Source organism: Pezoporus flaviventris, unplaced genomic scaffold, assembly GCF_033815535.1.
Source record: "Pezoporus flaviventris isolate CSIRO_AGI_PZ_B2104156 unplaced genomic scaffold, CSIRO_AGI_Pfla_v1 ptg000007l, whole genome shotgun sequence".
NCBI classification, from domain to species: Eukaryota; Metazoa; Chordata; class Aves; order Psittaciformes; family Psittacidae; genus Pezoporus; species Pezoporus flaviventris.
Window position 1 is genome coordinate 32,158,784 of NW_026892555.1, and position 18,926 is coordinate 32,177,709.

Below are 18,926 nucleotides of genomic sequence, written 5' to 3' on the forward strand. Positions count from 1 at the left end.
ATGAGTTCTCTTAAAGCCTACTTCTTTTGTTATCAGCTTTTCCCTTTAAGAATATGCTCAAAGCCAAAAAAAATCTAGAAGCTTGTGTAATACTCTGCAATGTCAAGAATCAAACCCAGGATTCCTTTTTATAGTCACAGCTTTTTAAAGTCACAGTGATTTTGAAGGACACAGGGCAAAAACATTGTCCTGGGCCTGGAGAAGCCATGTATTGGTCTCTAAAGGAGCAAGAGAGTGCTATCACACCACTTCAAAGCAATCCTTAATGGCTAATGCCCAGGATACAACTCACAAGCTATTTTTGTATTCTGTGACCAGTAGATGGCTGTAGTGACACTTATTTCCAGTATTGTTTTTCAGTTTGTTAGATCATTACTGTTAGCTCATTAGCTTTTAGTTATAGTCTTAAATTTTCAAGTCTTGCAAATAAAACATTTTTTCTAACCTGTAAGATTACCAAATGACTGCAGTAATGTCTGTTTGTTTGTTTGTTTCAATGCCTCATTGCTCTCTTTGTGGTTTTATTTAATGGTATTCAGTGGGAAGAGACATTATTTTTTTTATAGTTTAAGGAAGTGTCATATTATGAGCACTTTGGAAAGATGAATAACCAGCTTGATTATAGCACTGACTTTCTCATTCATATATGAAGACTAATCTACTGAAACTGCATAGAGAATGCACTGAGATAAATGTTTTAAATGTTCTTTTTTATTGCTTGTGGTTAGGTTAGCATCTATATTCCAATCTTTTAGAGAAGCTGAAATGTCATGGTAGTTGCATCTTTTTCAATTTAAGAGCAGAAGAATATCATGCAGCTGCCTTTTTGCTGCTCATCCCAATTTTGCTTGTGTCTCTTGCAATATTTGTGGTTTAAGTGCCTTACATGTATTCTTTGGGGGTTTTTTGCAGGCAGTATAACTCCAACAGTGGAGCTGAATGGTCTGGCTATGAAAAGAGGAGAGCCTGCCATCTACAGGCCATTAGATCCAAAGCCAATTCCCAACTATAGAGCAAATTACAATTTCCGGGGCATGTACAATCAGAGGTTTGTACTTTTCCTATTATTTCATTGTTTTTATTCATTGCTTATAAATCTGCTCTAAATCTTTGTGAAGTTCCTAAGTTATTTCAGAGTAAAATGAAACTAAGATTTCTATGAAGAAGAGTCTCTGCAGTGTTATTTTGAAACATGCATAATCCCTTCTAAAAGAAGAGAGGTGCCCTAAGTATGTCACAAGGAATAAAGACATGTAAAGCAATTGTTCCTGTTTTTTAATGTGCATACTGGAGTTACAGTCTACAGCTGTAGCAATGAGGACACAGAACATTAGAGAGGGGTTTTGCTTTTCTTGCTGTAGTGACACGTAATTAGAATCTGTATCATTAAAAGTGAAGTGCTCTTTTCTTAGAAATTGGATATAAAATTAGGAGGGATGCATTTTGAAAATTAACTTGAAACCATTCTCAGGTTTCTATTTTTAAACCATTTTGATTGTCCAGCTATCTCGGTTCCTTAATACCCAGTGTTTAGTGAGGAAAAATCCTTTATTTCACAGGTTAGAAATCTATAGTCAGAGCCCTCCCTCAATGCAGTAATTACTGTAGTAAGTTGAGTAATTGTTAAGAAGATGGTATTTAAAATTATGTTTTTAATATATCAAATTCTTAAAGATTAAAAAATTTGAAACTCTTAGTGGGTGGAGCAGTTTTTTAACTGGCTATTCAAATATTTCGTTCTTCAGCGTGTTCTGAATTTTTGAAGCATCTTTGTCTTCACTATTTGTACAGTTTAATACAGACAGAAAAAAAGTGGAGTGGGGCAGAAGGCCAGAATCTGAACTTGCCTGCTTCATTGTGCTTGTTTGAGTGCAGTTGCACCATGTAGGATGACTAAAAATACTGTAGCTAGTAAATTGATGAAAACTAAGTAGTAAAAAAATAGATATGCCTGTCTACCTGTATAAACACATACATAAACCCCTGTGCATATACCAGCTTACACATGTGTACCGCAGTAAAGATGAAACAGAACAACAATGCCATGTAATACTGTTTTGGGGTTTTGGGACTACTCCTGTGCTGGACATAATTGTTCATTTCCTTGTTTTTGATGTGGAGGTGCTGGGTCCACTATGATCCCAGTAAGAAAGACACTTAGTCCCTGTAAGGCATCATTAAGAAGATGTATAAGAAGTATACAGTATAAGTTGTATGTATAAGCTGCCATTGTAAGAAGAGAACAGCAAAGATAATCTTCCACCCCTTCAGATGCTGAGAGCCCTGAGTGGTGTAGCATTGAACAAGACTGAGACCCACATAGAATGTTCCATGCAGACCTTGGCCTCAGCAGAGATTCTCCCCTTCTTGATCATTCACACTCTTACAGGATTTTCTTACAAGGAGACAACCCTGTAATTTCTATAGGCAAACCAGGAATGGTGTTCACATGAGAACTTCTTGCTGTACTGTTAGATAAAGTCAAGGCCATGCAGGTGGTACCGAGGGGGAGCTGCCCGCAGGCCCCTCTCTTGCAGCAAGTCTGTCCTGTGGCTGAGTGATTTGTGCATCAGTCTCATCCTATGCCCCATGCTGGGCATGGGTCCTGCAGCACAGCGCAGCCCACTCAGGGTCAGGCTAGCTGCAGCGTGGGACACTGGATCCTGCTCATCTGCCAGTCAGAATTGCTGCATTACTAACAGAGATTATAATAAAGGAAAAAACCCTCTGTTTTGCCACTCAAAATTTACCAGTCTTATACTGGTTTATACCAGTTTAAAGTCTCCTAAGTTGGAGTTTTGAGCAATTTTGCAACAAAGGCACATCAGGAGCTTTCAGTTCAAACAACATACATTACAGAAAAGCTAAAAATGGTTAACATTGCATTTTGCATGGCTTCTTTTATCTAAGAGCTTTACAAAGCAACTGTGGGAAAGGAGGTGCTGATGCTTTCAGGGTCTGTTTACTAGCTGATTAGGTTTCATGTTTGTCAGCACAGCATTTGTCACAGTTCAGTAGAACTGGTGCTCTACTCAGAAGAGGCCAAGGCTGGAAACAGCAGCTCAGGTTTGAGAAATATTGGCAGAGCTGAGGATGAAATGTGCATACTACTCATCTCTGTAGCCAATGCTAGAACCTGTATTCCCTCACATCCCTGAGTATGCAGTTGGCTTGTTCATGGTTGTTCAAATTAGAGCAATTAATAAAATAAGATGTTGATTCTGACTACAGGGTCATCCAGTTTGCCTTGTCACCATTGAATGCTCGTTTGTTTTATTTTAAGCTATTTTTTCTTCAATTAGAATTGAAGAGAGTCATTCCTGAAGTTAAATTGTCCTGCAGTATTTTCAATTATAGAATGTCTGTAAGTGACAAAACAGAAATTACATCCTGTAGATTTACCTAAAGTAAGTGTTTTAAGCCAAGAATAAAACCAGTAGAAACTAAATAGCAGCTTTTGGTGTTTTAGTATGGAAAATAATGTTAAAGACATCACAAAATTCAACCCTTTGTTTCTTTGAGAATTCAGAAGCTATTTGCTTATGATACAAAATTCCTCAAAATGTGTCTCACTGCAGTCGAGAAAGCTTGAAAAACCTTCACAAAAATAAAAAAAAAGGCTTTCAAAATTAAAACCGCTTGTGAAGTATAGGAACAAAGAAAATGCAAAACAATGACAAGCTAAACAACAGACATAAAGTAATTAAAGCAGTTTATTGCTTGGTTTTGAGGAATTTGGGTAGTGTGATAGTTCTTTAAGCAATGTCACGCAAAGTGGTGGGGTCCCTGGAATAAACTACAGCTTCTGTGCATTTTGGCAGCTTCTGCTGCACTCAGCCTTTCATGTATGTGGTTGCTTGTGCCTGCATGTATATTGAATAACTGCAGACTAAGACTGTCACCTTTCCCCTTAGTGCATGGGTGAGAGTGCACAGATCATTCCTCCTTTTCTTTTTCTTCATAGCCCTGCCATTTTAAGTACATATTTTTTTGATGTTAGCTTATTTCCAGTGCTGTTTGCAAGGCCAAACTTGGAGAAATAGAGAACAGCACATCCTTGCCTCTGCTGGAGCCATCCAAGCTGCCTGGCCAAGAAGCACAGGGTGACACCGTTCGTGGACATGTAGTTCCCACCTGCTGGGCAGGCAGCTCGCCTTCTGGGTACTGAGTTGATGCATGGAACTGTTTGCTTAGGCTTAGTTGCTCCTGAAATTATGTATATCAAGCCCTGTGGACCAGTACCCTGAATACTGACTCACCACTTTAAAAATGAGATACAGTAAAAGGAAGTTTAAGGACTGGTCTTTGACCAGCTACATCTGCAACTGCTGTCTTCATAGTGGATCAATATGTTGCCCACATTAATGATCAAAAAGGGAATAGACTGTGTGATTATGGTATAAATTACTGAACTTATCATATCAGATTAATAAAAGATTTTATGGTGAAAGAACAGAATAAAATGAAAACTTTGTTTCTTCTGTGAATGCTGAGTTAAAGATTAAATATATGTATCAAAGGGAGCAAATTTGAGGCTAGTGTTACTTGACATGAGTGCGTAGCAATGCAATCTAAATCCTCACCCAGCTTCATTTGTTTCACAGAAATTACATAGTCCCATGGGGAAGGAAGGAAAATCTAGCCAGAAGAACAGTTGCTAGAAGCCAGCTTTTGAAGCGAGTGGGTTGCACTGAGGGAGACAATGTAAAATCTGTTGAGTCTGTCTCCAGAAATACACCTAAAATTATACAACCCAGTTATCTAATTTACAGAAAGAGAATGAAGTCTGAAATTCTCCTGGCCTTTAGAAGTCCTTCTGCACTGCCTGAGCACCCTGTTTACCTTCTAGGAGGAGACTTCTTTCTGCATGGAGAGCCTCATCCATCTGAGGCACAAGTAGTCCAATGCATAATGTAACGTGGTGTTGGATGTGAAAGACTTTGATCTAGTATTGATTAGATCATCCAGTAGCCTGGACAAGGTAAAGTCCAGATTATTCCATGAAGCTCTTTCATGACTTTAGGCACATGATTAGCCTATTGTCTGTTGCAGAATTCCAGTTTGGGGCTTTCTGCTGAGACTTTCTGCAACAGAGGAGGATTTTATGTGCAGCTGTGTACAAAGCAGATTTTTTTTCCCAAGTATATGTACTGTGGGAGATGTGAGGACGCTAAGTTGCCTAAATATGGGCCTCTAGTGCCCCTTGAGACATTGTAGGGTGTTTGAGACATCAGTATGGCAACAGACCTAGAGGAGACCTTTGCTAGAGTGGCAGCCAAAGGCTAGGCAAGATACCCTAGAGCATTTCAAATGGCCCGTATAGCTAAGTTTAAACAATTGAAGGAATCTCTAAAAGTAGCGTTCAGCCATCATACCATTTCATGTAATCCACCAGGACTCCAACTATTCATGAGAAACTTCTGCTTTTCATGAATCAGTCCTGTGTCATATAATGCGGATGTCCTAGGTACATGACTACATCTCAACTGGTACTGTGTGCTTGTGGTTGGGCAAATAGGTGCTGTTCAACTGTGCTGTTGGGATTTGAATCCAAGCTCACATGCCTCTCAAATAGTCTCTGCCTGGTCACAAGAAACCCAGTTTCCCATTCTAACCAGTAGAAGGTTTAGCAGAGCAGTTGCATGTCTAGAATGCTCTTTGTCATGCCACAAACAAGGATGTCTACCTTCTGTATGGAACTCTCCAGAGCTTCACTATAATTTCAACTTAGCTTCTATACATTAACTAAATACCTTCAGGCATCTGATCTTGAGCTGAGTCATACTCGAGAAATAATCCTAAGGATGTTGATTTGTAATAATGTGATGAATGCTATAGTGGGAGTCATCTGACTATTGCAGTGGAAGGACTGGAAAAAGATAAAAATCTCTTCCCAGGGAGGAGGCAGTGAAAAGCTTCAGAACAACAAACTCTTTAGGGGCATATCTGGGTAATAATAGTACTAAGGAGAGGCAGGCATGCAATAGTGAAATGCTTTTGGTTGAACAAAATAGTGTTTTGTTTAAAAAGCTGTTAGGCTATGGACACCAGTGCCCTTGCTCTCCAGGTTGAGTGAACCCCCAATTCAGAAGCCTGCTGTGTTTAGCTGAGTTAGTCACAAGAAAAGAACCTGCTTGGTTAGGAGTGGTGTGGGGTGGCACTGGGATTTTTACCTTGCTACAGTTGTCAGCTTCAGACTTCAGCCACAGGGTACAACATCCCTCCACTAAAAAAGGCCAGGAAGAGTCAGAGGTGCTTTGCCTGCATTTCCAGTCAATTGTTGCAAAATTTTGTCCTTAAAATTTGCATTTTATGGATTAAGAGGTGTGATGATGAAGATGTTTACTGACTGACTTTGAGAAAACTCCTTTCTGCATTCCTTGCCCTCCTCGCAGCCTTTTGGACAAATGGCCAAAAACCCTTTTGGAAGAAAGGGTTTTTGAAAACTACTTGGAAATAGAAATTAAGAGTTTGGTTAGAATAGGTTGTATCTCCCTAAATACATGGTAATTTCATTCTGAACAACAGATACAGATTTCAGATAGTTATAATTTAAGGAAAGAAAGAATAGTTCTAAGAATAATGCAAGTGATCATTCAGTTTAGCAATTTGATTGTTCAGCTGGAAAGGTCTTGTTTAGACCATTAGATGGCAGCATTAATTCATGTTTTGTTGTAAAGAGTCTCACAGCAGAAGCGCTTTCAAAAGTTGCATTTTCCTATTCTGAAGCTTTTCATTACGTTAAAATGTCTTAAATCCAGCAAAAATCAATTAAAACTGGGTTTGCTACAAAGTTTTCCTTCATCTGTCAGGTTTTCTTTCCCTGAAATGCAGTAACTTCAATGACATTATCTGCTTTTTATGTAAATCTAGTGCAAGTAAAAGGTGCCAATTTATGAGCAGTGAAAATTGAAGTGTTTGGTTTATCCGCAGAAAGATAGTGAGAATTCTGCATTTCAATATATTATTTAATTTCTCAGCCTTGACCTAAAGACATTTCCTTAAAGATAAGGCTGCAACTCGGCCACCAAACCTGCAGTCTGTTCATACTAATGAAGCTTTCAGATTATTTGAATATGTCTTCACTTGGAAGGAACTGAGATTGTTAGCGGATAGTTGATTCAATTTTGTGCATTATCAGTTGAGGCAGGATTCAGATTGTAGCTTAAACTCTTGTACATCACACTGCTACTGCCCTGCTAGTGTATCAGCATGCTAGTGTAATAATCCACTCACAGACTTTCAAAATAATTCTTTGTGTTTGTCTTCTGCATGCTGCATTTCCCTTCCCCTGGCCTGCTTGTTCCCACTCATTGCCTGCCTCCCACACAGACATATTGTTATAAGGAAAGTGTTGAGTACAGCTGTGCTAGGGTTTTTCTTTGCTAGTATTTGTTTCTAGGAAAGGAAAAGGGAGAAAGTCAGTCCATTTCCTGTTGGTTTAAAACAGCAGAAACATCTGTTTGTCTTACAATAGTTTTCCCAAAAGAACAGTGGCAAGGGAGCTTGCAGGTGATGAGCTTTGCCATTGCCAGTAGCTATCAGTTTAGACAATGGTGATTAGTATGGTTGGCTTAAAAGCAATATAAAAATTCCTTAAAAGACAGAGGATATTTATTCCTGCAATAAAATTTTTGACAGCTAATGTTTAATTTCCATAGTGTTTTAAATCATAAAAATACATGGAGTATCTGGGATCAGAAACCCCAGATTCTGCTGTGGAATCTACAGACTTCTTAAATGCTGTCCCAAAGTGATTTTTCTGCAGTCCCCTCACCCTATTATGGGATATTTCCAGAGTGCTCACAAGATGGTGTTATGTGATGTGTCCTGGCACAGCTTGCTTGTAATCCTTCTGACAAACCTATCCACTACATTAATGGGTGCATTTAACCTGTGAGGGTTCAATAAAATACATACTCTTAAGTGTATTTACAATATTACATTGACAGCTGTTAAAATAATGCTATGTAGACTAAAAATCAAGCTGACAGAATAAAGAGCAAACTTTCTGGGTAGTATTCGCTGTACAGTGTTTCTTCAGTCTCCAGGTCAGTGTACTTACTTGGTATTAAAATCTCAGCCTTAGCTGAAGAGCCTCTAGATGCTTAACGCTTTTCTTGCCTAAAATGTGATATACAAGACATGGCGTTTTGTGCTGTTGCAGTGTTCTAAACTGTTTTCACTTAAGATTAAATAATTTTGTCAATGAGCTCTTGACCCCATGTATACAGGGGTATAAGCCCTAATACTTTATTCTTCTCTTAATATTTGTCTTCATTTTCCGTCAGGGTATAGTGACCTCCCCAGATTAATTGCTTTCTTACTCTAAGAGAACTGCCCTGTCCTTTTGTGGTCCTTCGCTCACATTTGGGGTACTTCTGAATACCTGAAGCTTCTTTCAGTGGATAGGGTTCTTTTGATTGTCAGCTTTCTCAGATCTTTCTTTGCTCTGGAGAAGGTACATCTGGCTCCACATCTCTCTCTCCAAGTTTCAGCCATGACTTGTCTTGTTCTCACTTAGGCTGAAAACATGAAGGAGCGAAGTATAGATCCTCTTAATCTTTGGTTTCTTAATGTCTGTCTTTCAATACTGTTCTTCAACTTGGGAGAGTTCCTGTAAACATTTTGATTCAAAGATTTTCAGAGCCTGCCCCGGCACCTCGTGAATATCTTCAGTCTCTTGGCTTTGCAACTCACTGGGTGTCCTTTCTCTAGATCTGGTTGTTTTAACGCACCTTTACTTTCAGGATTGGACAGAAGACTAGCATTGCTGGTGTGTATAAATGTAAGCACTGATTCAGAATGCTCCTCTAGGAGCAGGAACTTTTGGGGTGTGTTTCTTTCTTTCCACAGTTAGCTTTTCATTCACTTATATTTTTTTCCTGTACTTCTGCTGAGCTGTGGGTATTTCAGTCGAGAGACACGTGACAGCGTGTTCAGTGGAAGCAAGCCTGGGTGGCCTCCCTTTCTTGGTATGGTCTTTCTGCTCTGTCCAGAACCTGAACATTGGTTACCAGTAAATATGTTCTTTCAGAACCTGAGCAGTGGTTACCAGTAAATACATTCTCTTTCCTTTGCCTGCTTTTTTTGGTAATTGCACAGATGAACTGCTGTTAGAGCTGAAACATTAGTCTGAGAGGCTCTTGTGAGTTTCCTGAAGCAAGCAAGCAGAAAGAAGCTTAGTGGCTAATTTTTAACAGATTATAACTGAGTAAGATCTGATTGGAATTGTACTCTCTCCTAGTCCGAGATCTTTGTCTCTTTTGAACAAGAAGCTCTGCTGCAGGTTTCAGGAAGTATTTCGTTTTCTCAAGAAAGGTTTTCAGGATTCTTTTATGACAGACTAAATGGAGTCTGAATGCAGAACTTCTCACCAGCAACCACTGTATTACAGTTTTTCTTCAGGTCTTGTCTACAGTTGTGATTTTGGTGGCTGCTTCTGTGAAAGGAAGTACAATTAACATCTCTTCTGAAATGCTAATTACCAGGATTGTGTGAAGATCTGCTTGTCTTTTTAGGATATCTGTTTAAGTTGGTCATTGTCACACAAAGGATAGCTGCATTCACAGCATCAGCTGCTTTGGCACCATGATATGTTTGGATAATTTGTTTCACTGATACGGGGCTGAATCCCCCAGTGTTGTGATCAAAAGGGAAATCATCTCTGCGAAAAAACTAACCCAAAACTCTCTTAGCTTTTAGACAAGGGAGGGGAAAATGGAGGCTAATCACCTCACTGATTTAGATTCAAGTCTGACATTATTGTCAGTGAAACAGAAACAGGAATTCTTAAGGAGGTGGACATCAGCAGCTGAACCTTAGTTCCATTCAGTAAAGGTAATCTCTGTACTGACCTTGTTTACTAAGTCATAAATCATAATAACCATTTTGGATACACAACAGAAGGAGATTAAACTCTTCAGAAGGGATAGGGAAGGAGGGAGAGGCAGTGGGGTAGACCTGTGTGTTTTGACTGTCTAGAGCTTAATGCTGGTGACTATAGGGTTTGAGTGTTTATGGGTAAGACTCAGTGGGAAGGCCCGCAAGGCAGATAGTAGTAGCCTGTTATAGATCATCCAACCAGGATGAAGAGGCAGACAAAATACTCTGTAAGCAGCTGGGAGGAGTCTCATAATTGCTAGCCCTTGTTCTCATGGGGGACTTCAGCTTACCAGATGTCTGCTGGAAATACAATACAGCAGAGAGGAAACAGTCTCGGAGGTTCCTGGAGTGTGTTGAAGATAACTTCCTGACACAGCTGGTGAGTGAGCCAGCTAGGGAAGGTGCCCCTCTGGACCTATTGTTCATTGTGTGTGATGTGATGGTTGGAGGCCATCTTGAGCATAAAGATCATGAATGATAGAGTTTTTGATTCTTGGAGAAGTAAAGGCAGGCAGGGGGTTCTGCAGAACTGCTACTTTGGACTTCTGGCATGTTTAGGAGCCTGGTTGACACTAGAAGGCAGTCCTAAAGAGCAAAGGAGTTCCAGTATGTTCAGGAAAGCTGTCCATGCTTCAAGAAGGAAATCTTAAAAGCACCAGAGCAGGCCATCCCCATTTGCTGAAAGACATGCTGGTGGGAAAGAAGACTGTCCTGGCGGAACAGAGAGCTCTGACTGAACTCAGGAAAAAATTAGAGTTTCTGAACTTTGAAAGAAAGTGCGGGCAAGTCAGGAGGGCTACAAGGATGTCATGGGCTTATGCAGGGAGAAAATTAGAAGGGCAAAAGCCCAACTAGAACTTAATCTGGCTCCTGCCATAAAATAGAATTAAAAATGTTTCTGTAAATACATTAGCAACAAAAGGAGGACTAAGGAGAATCTCCACCTTTTATTGGATGCGGGGCGAAACAGTGACAATGGATGAGGAAAAGACTGAGGTACTTAATGCTTTCTTTGCCTCTGTCTGAATAGTAAGACTATTTTTTTTTCTCACTGTGCCCAGCCCCCTGAACTGGAAGACAATAGGGACTGGGAGCAGAATGAAGCCCCTATCATCCAAGGGGAAATGGTCAGTGACATGCTACACGCTTAGACATACACAAGTCTATGGAGCCAGGTGGGGGGATCTACCCAGGGGTACTGAAGGAGCTCAACTTGATGGATCTTAAAGGTGTTTTCCAACCTAAATGATTCTGTGATTCTATTCTAACAGTCCTTCCTGTCTTTGTCCTCCATGTCTTTTTTGGAGTCCCTGCTTTCTAGAATACAGTTATACTCTATCCTATATACATTTTCTACCAAGTCTGCAACTTATATTGTAATATATTGATCCAACATGATTTAACTTTTTTCCTGCGTTAATATTCAGTACCTAATTGTACTCAGCAGACCAACTGAGGTGAGTCACTGTGCATTGGTGACTGCTACTACTGCACCCTCATTGCATCACTTTTATGTTTTAATTAGCAATTTATTTATATTTAGTTGTCTTACAGTATTTACATTGGTGTAAATCCATTTGTCCATTAAAGTTTGAATATTGAAAGAGTATTGTATCTGCTATTCATGAACAAGTTTCCCTAGGAAGTCTGCTCTTTTTATGCTTTTAAATAGAAAGGAATTAAAGCATGGAAAGACTTCTCCACTCATCTTTTTAGTTCCTGACCTTTTTGCCCCTTCCAAACTTCACTATGATAGATTAACAGATCCTTTCCCTTGCCTTCCCTTCACAGGTGCACATAAAGCTTCCTTCATAAGACCATCCATGTTATTTTCAGCATCCCTGATAGGATCCCTGTAGGGCAACACAGAATCTCTTTCCAATTGACCAAGCTCTCTCTGTCTCACATTTTATTTCTTTGCAAGTCTGATGACACAGGTCTGAAGTTTTCTGGACAGAAGCTGTAGCTGGCCATGATTGTAGTTTTTTATAGGACGCAGAGATGATAACTAGCAAGGTAGGAGAGTGCATCCTCAGTTAACTGCACTCAGCTGCTGAGAATTGACTCTTTAAGCTGGAATTAAGTGTGGTTTTAGAGTTTGTTCTTACTTTTAATCGTATAGTTGCCAAGTTTAAAATTACAAGTTAATTTTTTTACTCCGGATAATGCAATTAAATGCCTGTGTTTACATTCCTCCAAGTGGGAAGAGAATATAGCCCAATATACACTAGTTATTTGAATTTAAGTTAACTTGGATGGTAAGAATCACACTGTGAGCTTGCTTGGGCCTTCTTCCTCTGTGGAATTTTAGGTTAATTAATTCTTATGAAGCCCTCGGCCTGAGATGATTTTGTTAGTAACATTTTTATTAGCATTATATTACCAGTATAAATATATGATAAAATTAAACGAGGTACTTCATTCTTTCATTTGCTTGGTCTCTAGGTGACAGGTGACATGATTTTTTTTTTTTTTTTACATGAGTTTTTTATGTAGAAAGAAAATGACATTGTAGTCAGATATGCAACACTGTTTATGTTCTTTTACTGTAATGGATATTTGGACAGCATTCTCAGTAATCACTCTGCATGCTTGTAAAGATTAGTGAGTAAGACAGTTCATGGGAAATTTTATGAGCTGAAGTAGATAAGAGTTTGAGATGTTTGTCTTCTGAATGTCTGCTTTAACCTCTAAGTATACAGTGTACATCACAGCTTCATTATGTTTTCCCTTTTATTCTTATTATACTTGTTTTTCTGGCATAGAAAAGAACATTTTCTTTTTCCTTGTATTTATCTTTTTCTCCCTGCCGTCTACTATCTCCATTACAACATTGTCCACTTGACATTATCCAATGCCTTAAACTCTGGAGGCAGTATTCTTGTTATGTTCTTGTATTATTCATGCTATTTTTGCAGTCAGGAATAAGTTGAAGTTATGTTGACCATTTTCGTTACTTAGTTATTCAGTTGACAGATAAAAATACTTCTTCAGAGGCACATAACATTCTGTGCTCTCTTCTTGATTTTGATTGTTGTTTTTCATTTGTTTTTTCTCTTAATCTGCAGTGTAGGGTACTTTGGAAAGTTCATTTCATGATCTTTTTTTTCCTAGTGTTTTTTTTTTTTTTCCCCTTTTATTCTTCTTAGCCTTTCCTTCTTTTCCTCGTATTCTCTTGCACTAATTTGTTGGGGTTTTTTTTTGAAAAAAAGGTATTTGGGCTGGTTTTGAGACTCTTCTGGCACTTTGAAAAGTGTTACCTTCTAAACTTTAAGGCTTTACACTGTGAGAGAGAGAGCAAAAAAAGTGGAAGGAGAGATCTGAACCTGCTGTGCATGGAAACATCTCTCTATAGCTAGTGCTGCAATATGTTTGTGGTATTTCTTGTTAGATTAATCTATGACTGTTAAAATATTTAACTTAAAATGTCTGTAGTTTTCTGTTCTTTTTTTTTTCTAATTACTTTCGAGGAGCAAGTGTTTTTACTTGTTGATGTACATATTTGCTGCAAATGGTAAACAAAGTAGTGGTACATGTAGAGAGTAAATATTGAAATACTTATTACAGTCAAATGTACTGAGCAACTTGGAATTCAGAGATAGAGTGATGTGGCAATGTTATCATCTTGTCATCACAAATTCTCCTGGAAAGAGTCCACATTAGATAATGTTATGTTAAACTGAATCCCCCTCCCTTTTGTTTTTTTACTCAGGAATGCTTCAGTATTGTGATCCTGAAATCATGAGTCAGTTTTTTTGATTAAGATAGTCATACAGCTTGAAGGAACTGCATGGTCTCTAGCCTAGGAAAAGAAGAAAAAAAAAGGGAATCATCATTAACTTCATGAAATACTCCCAACTCAGCACAAAAGAAATTTAAAAGAAATTATAAATAAAGACATGCAAGTAAACAAGGATAAAACTCACTGCGAAGTTACTGTATTCTAAAGGTAGATTATGTCTGGCTAATGTGTTAACTTTGCGTGTTATGTGTTAACTTATTTTTTAGGTAAAGGGAGTAAAGCAAAAGTTATATTTGTGAGAATCAGTTCAGCATTTTATAGCATTAGATAAGGATACTGTTTTCATTAAAGTGAAGGAAATGGAAGGATTTATATAAGAAATGCAAGGTAGAAAAGGAAAAGAAAAATAATCAGCAGTATTGAAAGTCAAACGTGGAGGAAGATGTATTAAATACTGATCTTTCAGTTTTAGAATCAAACTTTTAAATTTCTTTGTTAAAGGTGTTTGCACAAAAAGTAGGAAAAAGTTCATGTGCTGTTGAAGGCTCAATTGCTACACAGGAAGATCAAGATATGCCAGGAACAGTTGGATGATCATGAGGACTGACATTAGAAATGGGGTGAGACTAGACTTTCCAGTATAAAATATAAGATGAAGACTGTAGGCACTAATAGCGCTAGCTTGGTTGTCACCTGAGAGTTAATTCAGTTGGAAATCACAGAACAGGATTTTTATCTAATATTATTAATTATTTGCAAGATAAACGAAGAACAGCTGATTGAACCAGAGGAGAGGCAAATGTGATTTTTAAGATGGGTTGAGCAAGATACTTCCAGTAAAAATCTGTGAATATTGCTAATGCACAAAACACTGTTAGCCTTTCATACAGTATATTTTCTACCGTTCTTGACACTCATATTTAAGAACAGGAGCAAGCATAGGGAAGGGCTATGAAGGATTATCAGGATAGTGGGTAGCCTTTTGTACAAAAGACTTCTAAACTAACTTGACTTGTTCCCTTGCAAAACAGAAGTCTGAGAGGGAATGGGAAAGCTCACCTTGGAAGGTAAATATAACAAAAAAGTAAGTGAGCTATATAAGTTAAAGGATAGCATTGACACAAAAACAAAAGTATAGCCAACCTGAGTATTAGGAGATTCCAAAGTATCGACTCAGTGTCTAGATCATATTCCCAGCAGAATCACTGTTTTCTAATAGACCTTAATAGATAAAGAAGACTGCATTTGCCTGCAAGATTGCAGTTGCCTGCAAATCATGGATCTTGAGTGTTTAATGGAGGATTTGCTTGCATTCTTACATTTGAAATAGAAAGGGTTTGGGGGTTCTGCGTCTTAAAATAGGAAGCATCTTTGTTATGTTTTCTCACTATTAAAAAAAAATACAGATGCTTTTGAATCTCTCTCTGTTAATACATTTCCATCACATGGTTATTCTTTACAATTCTTACATGGTCAATTAAATGTTCTATTGCTTAGTGGTTTTCTACAACCAGGTCAAAATTGGTTTCATAAACTGATCATATAGAGAAAAAATATTGAATAATTCAGAATTAATTAATTTTAAACTTTTAAAGATTCAGATTGTAGTTTAAAACCATCTTTCTAATGAAGGATGATCTGGGACAAGTATAGGTGATTTTTCATTTTTTAAAATCTTGACCATGTAGCTGAGGGGAGGTCAGTATTAGAAAGGTGAAAACAGTCATAGACCATTTAAATAAATCAGCTGAATAGAAATTTCAGATTTTCCATCTAATAACAGATGTCCGTGGCAAAAAAAAAAGCTGCATAGTTCCTTGTCTTGCTCCCTTTACATTAAGAATGCTTTTGGAGGGTGTGAGGGTAATCTAGAAGAGGACAGCCAGACTGATTCAGGGATAATGGACTGTGGTTCTCAAAAGGAGTACTTGGAAAAGAGAGCCTCTTTGTTCCCAGGTGTTGTTGTGGACCTGCTGAAAGAACCAGGAGGTGGACTCTATGAAGACAAAAGTGGCTGAACTGGATGTTTCCTTCTTCAAAACATAGAGCTCACATCTGTAAGAAATGCACGTGGCTAATGGACTGCTCAGAAAAATCAGACGTGGCGAGGGAACAGCTGCACTAAGCAACTTGCTCCCCTAGAGGAATTCCAAATGTTATGGAGAAAAAGTTCTTCACAGCAAATGCCATTTCATACTCCCCTGTGCAGTCTGTGGCTCTTTATGCCTCCACTTGTGAAGCTCACAGCATTCTCCTGGTTAAGCAGTCTCAGCAGGGCTGCCAGCTTTATTGAGTTGGTATGGAAAAGGAGCCAGGGGAAAAAAGCACAGAAAATGACCCTTTCAGCACAGAGCTGGCATCTGAAGAATGACTTTCCCATTCATGTTGTATCTTGTGTTTCCCTCACCTTAGCCAGAATGGTCCCTATTCCTCTTCACTTTGCATTAAGAAATGGGAATGGGGTAATGCTTCCTATAACACTTGTGTAGTGGGGAAGTAATTGGGTTTATTTGTTCTTTTTTACATAGGTGGAGAATACATTGGCCGTTAGAATTTAGACAAAGTCTCGCTGGAGTTTTTAACAGTGAAAAGGAGGCTAAATCTAAATAAATCTCCTGATTCCCATGAGCTGCAGCTTGCAGTTGTGTTTTTTTTTTCCCCTTCTAAGAATATAGTAACAATATTTATCAAAAACGTTTATGCCATTGAGGAATCCAGAGAAATGCAGGAAATGCAGTATGAACACATAACGTATGTACTAATACTTTATTTGTCTTTGTGTGTGTGGATTTGATGGCCAAAAAGGAAGAGGCCCCAAGGGCTCCTTAGTATGCAATTAATATTTTGGCTAGAAAAGCAGCAGATTGTTTCAGTATGCTTACATGTTATGACATCATATTCCAGTAAAATTATAATGAACAGAATTTTTGTTTGTCTCTGTGGCAAACCAAAATGAGTTTTCTAATTGTCAACAGATTTTGGTGATTTATTTAATTATAGTGGCGCCCACTCACACCAACTTAGTTAAGGTCTGTCAGCATTTCTGTTATGAACCCCTATTTTTAGTGGTTTATAACTAGTTGTAAATATTTGCTCATTGCTGAAACTTGGCATTCCAGGTCACAGTCATAGAGCAAATATCCTTTTTCAGGTTGACTATTCTAACGTGATACCAACAACATTAGCTAAAAAGTTGATTTCTGATGCTATGAAACTTAGAGGGAATGAAGAGAACCTGTTTTCCAGACCTCTTTTCTGAGGGGTCTTCTTAAGAATCTCAAATGTCCAGAAGAGCCAGATAGAAATTATCTTGTTTTAATAGGTTATATGTGACTGGTTGTTACAGTATTATCCTTTATCACTTTTTTTTTTCATTCCAATTGAATCTATTGTTTCATATGTCCTTTCATTGTCTTCTGGTCTTGTAGTCAGTCATTTGATTGTGTCTGTCCAAAGTGTCTGCCAGTATCACCTGGGAATACTTTTTACATAGGAATTTTATACAAAGGAAAGTCTTAGCCTGTGTAGCTGCCATGTAGAATGCAGAGAGATGTGTATTCTTTAAATGTAGGTAATTTAAAAACTTTCAGAAACCTAAAGAGTCTGCGAAGTGTTGCTGTTGGAAATTCTGACTGTTTCAGTTCTGTGGCTGAACAGTGTCAGAGAGGTAAAGGAGCATAGGACTGATGTGTAGGAGCTCTTGTGATGGAAAATGTGCTAATATGTTATTGCATAACAGCAAATCTTTTTAGTAACTCAAATGTAGTATATTGGGAAGGTTTGTTAATGATCAGTGGCAGGTAGATAATCTTAAATTTGCGTGGAGTTGTTCCTTACATGAGCATCCATCTTCAGGATACAGAATCGTTCTGTATTAAAACTCAGTTTAATCATCACACCGTACTTTCAGACTGTAATATTATGATCACTTTTAAGGCTTTTGTTAACACTGACTCTGTCTTCACCCTTGAGATGAGGAGGATGTTCTATTTGACATGCTCCATGTTGTAGAAAAGCCAGTATCCTCACAGATTTAGTTCATTTTCTGAGCATTTCAGGTGCTCCTTTGCACTTTCCTGTCAATGTTCATATTATCAGTGCTCTTCTAACTCTGCTTGAGGCCAACCAGAGCAAGGAAAGTTTAATCAAAACCATGTAAAAGCCTAATAATTCTGCCAGTGCCAAAGAGCTGCATGAGGCTCTAGAGCCACAGGCTGAATATCATTTTTCCATATTATCACATAAATAGCTCCCTAAACACCCTTTAAAAGAAAAGGTGGAGAGGGGGGGAGGCAAAAAAGTGAGGGCCTGTTGTACGATCTGAGTTTATGAAGTGAATTAAGGTTCATGTGCTTTCCTCCTTTGCCTGTAATGGAGAGTAACTCAATAAGAAACAAGAACTTCTGATGGATATTGTATTTTCCCTAAGCCTAGGTAGTTTCTAAAAGCACTACTACTCTTTATTTAAAGAGGATTGTGAAGTAGTGAGGTGTGATGTGCTATCAAGGTGCCTACTGCTTTTGCATGACAGAGCTTATCCTGTGCTAAGATGCAGCTAACAGAGTTAGCAGTTTCAGGCTGTAGCTGTAGATCTGAGAACTTCTGGGATGGTGGGAGGGTTCCTGGGAACTCTTTGAGGAACTTGAAGGTGCCTGTTGGTGCAGGGAAAGGATAACTGCAGGAGGCTGTGGCTTCTAGCAAGCTGTAGCAGCAGCCAACCAGCTCTGTCAGCTAGTCCTGATCAAAAGTTGAGCTGAGCTTTTGTTTCAGAGTGGGTCAATCTCCCTTTCAGGGTGCTGACTGACGGCTGCTGAACACGAGCCAGCTTGTGCCCAGGGGAACAAGAAGGCCAGTGGCATCCTGGCCTATGTCAGAAATAGCATAACCAGCAGGGTCAAGGAGGTGATCATCCCCCTGTATTTGGCATTGGTGAGGCTGCACCTCAAATACCGTGTTCAGTTCTGGGCCCCTCACTACAAGAGAGACATTGAGGTGCTGGAGTGAGTCCAGAGAAGAACAAAGAAGCTGGTGAAGGGTCTGGAGAATAAGTCTTATGAGGAACGGCTGAGGGATCTGGGATTGTTTAGTCTGGAGAAGAGAAGGCTCAGAGGGGACCTTATTGCTCTTTACAACTACCTGGAAGGAGGATGGAGTGAGGAGCTGTTCTCCCAAATAACAAGTGATACGACAGGAGGAAACAGCCTCACAGCAGGGCACGAGCAATCCAGGAGGTTTCTGTAGTGCACCAGTGACGACATTCTGACATAGGTGGTTGAGGAATCAGCATGGGCACTGCTGC

General features: G+C 38.8%; 1 protein-coding gene across 5 annotated transcripts in view; it reads left to right on the forward strand.

Moving 5' to 3' along the window:
* Positions 1 to 18,926, forward strand: part of STAU2 (staufen double-stranded RNA binding protein 2) — a 143,873-nt gene that overhangs the window by 6,436 nt on the left and 118,511 nt on the right. For all 5 annotated transcript variants that reach the window (XM_061448277.1, XM_061448279.1, XM_061448278.1 and 2 more), the window contains exon 4: positions 913 to 1,048. In XM_061448277.1, coding sequence (XP_061304261.1) covers positions 913 to 1,048 — 136 coding nt within the window. The remainder of the gene's footprint in view (positions 1 to 912; positions 1,049 to 18,926) is intronic.